Source organism: Corythoichthys intestinalis, chromosome 10 (assembly GCF_030265065.1).
Source record: "Corythoichthys intestinalis isolate RoL2023-P3 chromosome 10, ASM3026506v1, whole genome shotgun sequence".
Lineage (NCBI taxonomy): Eukaryota > Metazoa > Chordata > Actinopteri > Syngnathiformes > Syngnathidae > Corythoichthys > Corythoichthys intestinalis.
This window is the reverse complement of record NC_080404.1, coordinates 40,938,895-40,948,737: the sequence shown is the minus strand read 5'-3', so window position 1 is coordinate 40,948,737 and position 9,843 is coordinate 40,938,895. Positions and strand designations below refer to the sequence as shown.

Sequence of the window (9,843 nt, the reverse complement as noted above, 5' to 3'; positions counted from 1 at the left end):
ATGGACTGAGGGCGTGAAGTTTGAAGCGCGAAGTAGCAAGGGATCACTGTCTTTTAAAAATAACACAAACGCTGACTTTTTTAAATAAATAAGTACCCTAACATGCATGGACAAAAAGACTCCAAATTTGCACATTAACATGGAAGATGTTCTGAAACTCCCCGTCAAAGTAAATAAAATAAAATGGTATAAGCCTCTTCAACTCCTTCCTTTCTCTTAAAAATCTGATAAAATTTGAGTTGCATTGGCCTTTTTATTGCATCAATTCAACAAGTTGTCGTTACCTCTCCTGTTTGTTTGTTTTTTTTCCTCTTTTTTTGTTGGTCCAGAAAACACATTTGCATTTGATCCAATCACAGCTAACTATCCATGCTGATCGCATATCAGTCTGTCAGCCAATTTAATGGACAACCGAGCCCAGGGGGGTTTGCTGCATGTAGGCGCACATTGACGCGACTCGTCAGACTTATACTGAGATGGAGCCAGCAGACAGAACTCCAATAAATAAATAATAAATAGCGTTGAGGCTCCACAAGCTCTTTATTAGGCTTGTTGTCAACACTTGTGTATGTAAATCTGTCGTTAGTAAATAGTAGTAGTAGTTTTCTTCTTGGAGATGCATGTGTGCATGCCTGGCAGGTTATTTCTTTAACATTGGGTTTTGACTGTTGCCGTCATATTTTCAGGATGAAAGCATCATTCTGGCCCTCAATCTTTTACCAGTACGGCGTACCGGACTGTTCCGGCCCACTTTCACCCCTGCTATACTGTATGCTATATCTGAAGATTACTCATATTACATTTTTAAAATTCAAATACTACACCGGAGAACAAATAAGTTCACTTATTTATAAAATACCCTTTATTGATATTTTGTGGTCATGAATTCCGCTGACATCTTGTGAGCCAAAATTTTTATATTACAGGAAAGGAACAAATTTTCTTCATTTTTTGCCATTCAACAGCAGTCATGTTTTTACCATCAACACATTTAATACAGTTGAACAGGAGAGGTGGCAGCTATTCTATTGACAAACACATATCACTGTAATAAATACAAAAAAACATACAAACAAATAGGCAAGTAAATGTCATATAAATAATATGAGGGTTGTCATGAGTACACAGGTTGGAAAATGAACTTGTGGAAAAGTTATCTTACATTGACACGTTTGATTGATTGCATTTTATACAGATATTTAGCTTGCACTTAAAACATCTCCATGTGACCACACCTGTTAAATGCACAGAATTGTATAAGTAAAAAAAAAAAAGTTAAATAAAGTTGCTGCTTGCAGGAAAAATGTTCCAATACATACATATAATGCAACATAAGAACATTATTATACTGTAAGACATGATGCTGTTTAGGCAGAACATTTTGTCTTGACTGAATACAATTTCTTTTTTCATTTTTCGTTTACATGAGTTTCACATTTGGAATGCGATCCAGATGTATTTTGATGTCGACTCAACAGACATGCACACAGTATAAAATCACACTTTCACACGTCATGGGTGTATTACACACCTTGCACTTCTAGTTGCTGATGTCATACTATATGTCTGCATGTGTGTATTTTGGTCATTAGGAGTCAGTAGCGATGCTCTCCCCGTGTTATGTGAGAAGAGAACTCATATCGGTCTTGACTGCGATGGCCACAGAGATTGCATTCAAACGGGTCTCTGAAGCCGTGGCAGCCCATGTGTATGGTGTACATGACGTGATCCAAAAAGATGACGCGACAATGTTCGCACTTGTACGCCCTCACCTGCTCGCCGTCTCCAGTGATCACTTTGAAGCCCTCCGAAGCCATCTCCATGCTTGCTCTGATGGCCTCGTATTGTCGCTGCTGCTCCTCCTTCACGAGGGGCATCGTGCCGTTTCGTACCCCCGAGTTGATGTGATTGGTTAGGTAGATGAGGCCGGGGGCTGCCCCGCCGGCTCGGTCCCCGCTGTTGCTCTCCGTGTCTGTGGAGTCCTGGCCGCTGTGGCTCGGAGATGCGTCCTTCTCGCTGGACGTAGACTTGGACTTGGAGAGCAGAAGCAGGTTCTCGGCTGCACTGTCTTTAGCTGACAGGTTGTGGCCCGTTTGTGTTTGGGCCTCGGGGACTGGCTTGTGTAGAGGATAGATGGAGCCCATGCCCACGTTGGAAGACGGGGCTGGGGAGGGCTGCACCAGGGGCCGGAGTGACTCTGCTCCCAGGTAGCTAATGGCACTGTTAATGGCCTGGTCGATGACGTGGGGCTGAATCAGTTCGCCTGGCGCTCCCTCGTACGGAAGGTCAGACAGGCGCTTTTGACCTGAGGAAACATGCGCATGTTGGTTTTCACGCATACACAAAATTAGGAGCCCCAGTACATCCTGTGATAGCAAATCTTGAGCTAAGATCCTTTAGAGGTTTTCTTGTTGCCCTTTGTAGTACTTTCATGATGTTTAAGAGTGTAATTACATTGGAAATTGGAATTTTTTTTTTAAACAAATTGAATGTTGTATGTAACATTATTGCATCTGTTTATATTTGTAATGGCACAAAAAAGCAGATTTCAGCCCTTACCTACAAACTTCTGTGGCATAGTGCTTTTACGCTTAGCTACATTATTAGCTAGCCTGTCTAGCACCGAGGCTCTGTCAGATGCCGTCTGGTTTAAGTCTTCCCTCTGTTCATTCTGGCTGCTTTCTTCCTTTACTACTGGAAAGCAAGACAGAGAAGGAGGTTTTAGAGTCAAAATAGGTAGTGTTGAATCAATAGTCATGTATTGATGTAGGCGGGCTGCTTTTTTTCTTTCTATTTCTGCTGACTAGACCACTATTTTGAGTAATGTCCCCTTGCTTAGAGTGTATGCATAATATATGCCTCATTTTTATGCTCACGCAATTTGATGTACGGATAGATACACAAGTTCAGTGTGAAATGATACCTATACAGTGCAGTACAACCAGATACAGCTTTCTACTGTAGTGTGCTGATTGCAGTGTACTGTTATTTGGAAAATATTATTCTATAAAGTTAATGCTGTGGTAAATTGTTTTACCAGGCTAAATTGTGTTCACAGGGATGTGCTATTTGCAAACACGTGACTTTACACTGGGGGGCTGTCAGTCAGTGACGCCTATGGCTGCACAGCAAGGGCACCCGGCCACACCTCTTGTGGTATGGGGGGTGTGCCCTTCATTTTGTTGGCCAGGTAACAAATACAGTTCTTAGGGGTATTTAAACGAAGTTTGGGTGAGGGTCCTCTCGCGATACAGCTGTTTGATTGGGGTTTATTAGGAGACACAAGATTCCTGCATGAAAAAAGCGTCCACTTGTTCAACCAGAATTATAATGTGCTCTCTTTTCATTTCTGCATCACCTCCCCTTGGGGACAGGCCGGAGAATCTCCAAGAAACCAGAATCCAGAAAAATACCCAACAACAGCAAGCAACCTAGGGCTTCAGTACGATAGAGGATGCAAAGGTGAGGCACAAACCTGTGTAGATACTGTTTTGCAGCCCCATGCACTGGAGGTAGTTGTGACAGCGCTCCTTGTGCTCCTCCAGAGAACTACGCTGCTTGTAACTCCGGCCACAGTAGGCACACTTGTGTGGTTTTCCAACTACAATAACACCAAAATAAATAAATAATTTTGACTTGATTTCTGATTGGCATGGTACAGTAATACTTCAAAAAGTTGAAATGTACTCATCTAGAAATCTATTTGAAAGCCCACTACAAACTACCTACAACAGCAATTGTGCTTTCTGGATTTTCTGTGTGTATTTTTCAGAAACGAAACATTCTGTGTCTAAATTATGTTCATTTATAGTTGATTTACTTCTAATTTAATCAATTTAGTATGATTCCATTTTTTTGTACATTGTGAGGACATATTTGCATGTTTCCCCCCACAAATAGCCTTGAAATTCAATATAAGCCACAAAATAGCATGTCTAGTAGTTGAAGAGTAGAACTGCAAAAATTTATTGAAAAAAACAAACAACAACAAAAAAACAGTTGGTCGCATTTAATGCAAACTCTATTAAAACCTTAAACTTATGTGAATAGTTACTATCACATAATCAGTTTATTTTTACTTGGCATAATATTGTGTAGCTAACTGAGAAAGGATGTCATTGGTAAAATATTTGACCTCACTCGTCCTGAATTTTACTGCTGAGCATATCATGTTCAAAAAATATTTAGAAACCAAACTATTTTTTTTTTTTAGATTCTGCAAATAAATGCTATTAACCCTTTCATGCACAAATTAAGAATTTTTTTTCGATCTATATCTTTACAGTGCACTCATTTAACTCATCGCCTGCCACTGACGGCACCAGAGTTGTCTGATAATGACTTTTTAATCGATAACCGATATCCCGATGTTGTCCAACTCCAAAATCTGATACCGATATGAAACTGATAATAATATATTTGGTCGTGGATTTAACATATTATTGCTAATTGTATTTTGATACCACACTGGATGCTTTAATAATAATGAGGCAACAAATAATTACAATTACAGACAGGCAATCATAGGACACATGAATTAAAAAGAAATAATAATAATAATTTGACTGAAACGTTTTGTTTTTTAAACATTTGACAGATGGGTGGGGATAAAGTTGTCGAGGTGGTGTTCGAGGTAGGTAAATCATCCTATTTTAAATAATTGGACATTGATAACAAAGTTTTCATTAAAGTTGTAAATGTATTTCAATAACCTTACATCACTACAATAACAGTAATAAACAAGAAAACGTGCTATTGCAGGCAGACCAACTGCATCACTCGAATGCTTGCCTTCAGCCTCAAACTTGGAAGTTATCACGTTCGCTTCGTTTCCTGACTTCTTGAGGGAGAACAAAACTTTCCTTCATGACTCTCAATACAAGTCTCCATTTCCTCATGCATTTCTACCCACCAGCAACACTTGCTGATGGACATTCATCATCACTATGATGGAGAACATTAATGCATAAGGAGATGCCAACGCAATGGCAATTACCAAAATGCATTTTTCCAGGCTTTTAGACAGATTTTTGATTACAATTACGTGTTCAGCTGCTTTTTTGTAGGTATTTTTTTCTGGTGATGCAGTTGTTATATGTGATGAGTTTAGGGCTGCAGCTATCGAATATTTTAGTAATCGAGTAATGGACTGAAAATCCTATCGATTAATCGAGTAATCGGATAAAACATATTTTTTAGGTAAAGAGCAATTATGAATATACATGAGAAAAAAAGACATTTCATCTAATATTGAACCATTTTCAGTCAATCAATGTCTTTATTTTCGATGTACATTGTTGAAAACAGCCAACAATTGCCTCTTGGATGTGACTAGAATTAAAAAAAAAAAAAAAGACCAATTCATTTCTTTCACTCCAAAAACTTTTAGATCTTATAAAATATATATGTATTTCTTACCTAAAAATGCCATTATGCTTGATAACGTACATCACTTAAAAGTTAGGTGTTTTTCCCACGTGTTTCAATTGAATTTCCATTTGTCTCAAGCCATTTTTAAGTTCTAGTTAAGTTTTAAATTAGTCTAAACTGTAAGTCCTGATAGGATTTTGAGTTTTTGCAGTGTTCAAAATAAATGTATTGTAACATATCAGGTTATAATATGGTGGGGATATTTGCATGCGTTCCTGAATGCACCGCGTGATGTGCGGGGGTGAGGGAGGTGCGGGAGAACGAGAGACGTGCCTTCCTGTTGTTGTTGTCGTTCCACAAGTTCCCAAAAAAGAAATAATTGCAACCTAACAAAGCGGGTGACTCTTTGTCGACGTTACAGTATGATACCTGCTGTATTGGAGCACATTAGGGGCCAGTGCTACTTGGTGTTTTATCCAACAATGACTACTGAGCTAAAATTGACAGTTAGCTTTATCATATATTCATTTTACACCCTCATCACTCTACAGCGCTATGTTTCACAGATTAAATAAAGCCTGTATGTAAGACACGTTAGCCACGCATCGACAGTGGTCTCAATAGAAACCTAGCCCTCCGCAGGGCTAACGTTACGTACGTGAGCGAGCGACAGCAACGTTAATCCTATTTATTAGCGCTGAGAAGTGTACTGCTTTAAGATGGCGGCTGTTTACTATCACCGCTGACTCTGTCATTTCGCATCTAGTTCAACATACATGTGATATCTATGAGACGCATCAGATGCTACCTGCTACCACCGCATCATGCGGGCTAGTTTTTAGCAACGACGGCGTAGTTTGTAGCGGCTGTCGGCTGCAGAAATGTTTTTTATATATTTTTTTTATTGCTTCTTCCTCTACGCACGTGACATCAGTGCATTAAAAGTAGTCCGGGCAAAACGTGATGCTTAGAGCTGGAAAAATTAAATTATTCCTCGAGGTGAATAAAATTACTCTGATCAGTTTTTAAACTCAAGTTACTCGAGTTGCTAAAGTATTCGTTTCAGCTATAGATGAGTTTATAATTAATTTATCGTGAAATTTATTTTAGTACCATGAGTGAAAAGGGTCTTTCCCTCAGTTAATAAAGTTAATTAAAAACATCTTAATCTAGAGAGAGTCACTTTATGCTTAACTGTAACCAACCTATGTTCAAAGGCTTCCATCTTGTACACTGACCCAGCAAACATACTGGTGCAAAACCCGTACCAATATTTTCCAATAACATTTAAACTGTGGTGGTGATGGTGCTAGTTCATTTCATTCATTTGCCCTTCCCAGTCAAAATGGATTGGACGTCTAGTGGTCTAATGGCATTGAAACGTGAGCATTCACAGCCAGTCTTTCTGGTCTAAATTAATTGGATGTCAATCAGTCCATCAGTGGCATGCAATGAGTTAAAGGGACTATGTGGGATTTTTAGAGTTCATTTTAAATACTTTTCTGCTCCATGCATGCTTCACCCCCTTCCTAATGAGTACATAGGGCCCTGAAATTTTAACTGAGGCTGCCTAAAAAGCCCTTTTTCTTACCTTCAATAGAGAGGGTTGGGGTTAACCACTCTGGAAGAATGCACTCTTGGTTAAAACACATTTCTAACCCACCTAAGACTTGCTACCATCTGTTTTTAAATTTTGGGTGCTGATTTGATGGGCCAAATGCTCATGTTCGTGCTCGTACAAGCATGAGAGCCATGCAAAGAGTTGCAGTTACGCTAGCTAGCAGTAGCAGTCGCGAGTAAAAAAGTGACAAACTCCGTCCCTAAATACCAGTACATGGGGGGGGGGGGGGGGGTGTCACCTTTAAATTTTTATTTTGGGCCTTAAATCATTGTTTATTTCTGTTTGTATTCATTTTTATTTTAAAAGTTTAGTTTGTATTAAGATTGTATTAATTTTAAAATTTCTTTATAATTATAATAACACAATACTGATTAACAAGTAATCATGTATATCAGGGTTCACTAAATCCGGACCTCGGTGCCACTTTTCCTGTTGTGTTTTCCACGTCCTCTCCCCTAACACACTTGAATCAAATGATTATGTCATCAGCAACCTCTCCAGAAGCCTGATAATGATCCTGATTATTTTGATTCAGGTGTGTAGGAGGAGGGAGACATGGAAAACACGACAGGAAAAGTGGCACCGACGTCCGGATTTAGGGAACCCTGATCTATATCATATCTTGCCTCCATGAATGCACCATCTGTCCTATAGTGCGTGTCTGAAGCTTATGTTACTCACCCGAGTGGGTGCGCAAATGTCCGGTCAGAGCGTCCCTCCTGCGACAGGCGTAGCTGCAAAGATGACACTTGAAAGGCTTCTCTCCGGAGTGGAGCTTGATGTGACGCAGCAGGTTGCCTTTCTGGGTGAAGGAAGCCCCGCACTGGCTACACTGGAAGGGACGTTCTCCTAAGAGCGAGAACACAATATAGAAAATACTGTAACGTGGCAGCGAAAACAATAACCACCTCTGTATAAACATGTTTCTTTTGTGCGGAAAAAAGACAGAGTATGCCGTGACATGGGGTCAATGTGTTACAATCGTCTAAGGAATGAGAACGAGTGAGATGATGGCTTCGTGTGTTGGGGGTGATCCACAGTGACGCTCCATCTCTCCATGCTCCCCCTGCCCCATCAACTCCAGGCGCTCTGATCGAACAAGAGCCTCTCCGACTCAGCCTGGCAGTTTCGTAATGCACCATTGCCTGGGTCAATTTGATCTGAAAATCTCATTTTTTCCTCTTCTTCGTCTCTAAAATAAGAGCTGCACATCACAATGCAAATTCAGCCTCATTTGAATAAAGTGAAGGAAACACTTTGTGTTGAGAGCCAGTCTTCCTGATCAGCGCTCCTGGAATAAACCAATATCCAGCCTCTTCGGGTGTTGTGGCATTCTGTGAGAAGCTTTTAATATGGCTTTTCTCAAAGCCTCCACCTCAATAAAATAAGAGTCACCAGTGAAGCAGCAAAAATATATAAAAGGGGGAATTCATTAAAAAAGCATTTCAGGAGCGAAGACTCACCAAAGAATATTTTCTATTCAAATAGGAGGCAGTTCATTATATCTTTTTTTTGTACTTTCATTTACATTAGTCTACTGTTCCTTTATTCCATTTTGAGTGTCATTAGTTTCTACTGCATGGCAGTTAAGTGCCTTTTTCAAAAATGTTCCCCACGACTGCTTTGGGTTCATTATGACTGAATATCAATTCACAATTTTTGAAAAACTTTTAATAGCTAGATATATTTGCGACTGTTCGGAGATCACATTTAATTGCTGTATAGGGAGGCCCTTTTTCTCAACTGGGTCAAGTTATTGTTAGTTTTTATTTTTTTGTGATGATCTTTGCTTCTTGATTACCCAATAAGTTGCTGTCTATTTGCCACATGGCGTTACTCAATTTTTGTTTGTTTTTGTTTTTGTTATTACAGCATGGAAATAGTGATTTCATACATCATAGGACAGATCTGCATGCACACATCCAAACTACAAGTATTAGCACTTTAATTATCGTTTGCGCGGAATGCACAAAGAGAAAGAAGCCAAGTTATACGGTGCGTGACTTTCATGCCCAAAAATGTAAGAAGACCTGAGTTGATGTCTTCATTTTTAAATCAAAGGAAGTCAGAGCCACTTTGCTGCCCCTCACCATCCTCTCATTTAACTTTTTACCATGGCTACATGTGGATGGCATGATGAATTGCATATGGCTTACCAGTATGGCTTCGCTTGTGCACCATCAACACATTGGGGCCAATACAAACTATCCCACAGATATCGCACTTGAGCTTCCCGTTGGATAGCCGGATGCCGCCAGCCGAGGAGAAGACCTTGGCTTCGGGGCTCAGCTGTGAACCGTTCACCTTGGCCCCCGAGGCATCGATCACGCGCAAGTCTTCCGCGCACTCCTCCTCCTCCACGCCATTCATGTCACAGGACAGCCCATTCTCCTCATCACTGCGAGCCTCAACTTTAATGTTACAGGCTGGAAAAGAGGGCAGGGGGATGGGGAAGGGCCACGGTTTAGAAGAAGAGCAAGATTTTGGCAGTCTATTAATTGTGATGTGGAATTAGTTCATGTTACATTATGAAAAAAATTAAGCTAAACTTCGTGACATTGGCATGTAATGTAATTTTTAGTGTTGCACCTATTTATATGCTATTAATGTTACTGAATATAAGCAATAAAATGACGTATCAGTAGGGCTGGGCATCGTTTGAATTTGAACGGTTCCGATTCCACATTTCGATTCCGGTTCCAAACGATTCTCGATTACGATTCTGTTAATGGGCAACCCTAACCCAAAAAAATTGCATAGTACTGTGTATTAATTTCTTAACTTCTCGATTAGGTTTTAAATTATATGAACTTTCAATTGACTTTGCTATGAATTTCTTACAGGGCTATTTT

General features: G+C 39.9%; 1 protein-coding gene across 6 annotated transcripts in view; it reads right to left on the bottom strand.

Annotated features, from left to right (window-relative positions):
- Window positions 1-850: 850 nt before the first annotated feature.
- Window positions 851-9,843, bottom strand: part of ikzf1 (IKAROS family zinc finger 1 (Ikaros)) — a 32,023-nt gene continuing 23,030 nt past the window's right edge. The window contains exons 4-8 of one of the 6 annotated variants that reach the window (XM_057848902.1): window positions 9,148-9,417; window positions 7,673-7,840; window positions 3,476-3,601; window positions 2,560-2,694; window positions 851-2,305 (exon numbers count right to left, since the gene is read on the bottom strand). In XM_057848902.1, coding sequence (XP_057704885.1) covers window positions 1,596-2,305; window positions 2,560-2,694; window positions 3,476-3,601; window positions 7,673-7,840; window positions 9,148-9,417 — 1,409 coding nt within the window. In that variant the 3' untranslated portion in view covers window positions 851-1,595. The remainder of the gene's footprint in view (window positions 2,306-2,559; window positions 2,695-3,475; window positions 3,602-7,672; window positions 7,841-9,147; window positions 9,418-9,843) is intronic. The other 5 variants (XM_057848901.1, XM_057848903.1, XM_057848904.1 and 2 more) reach the window with 5 other exon arrangements.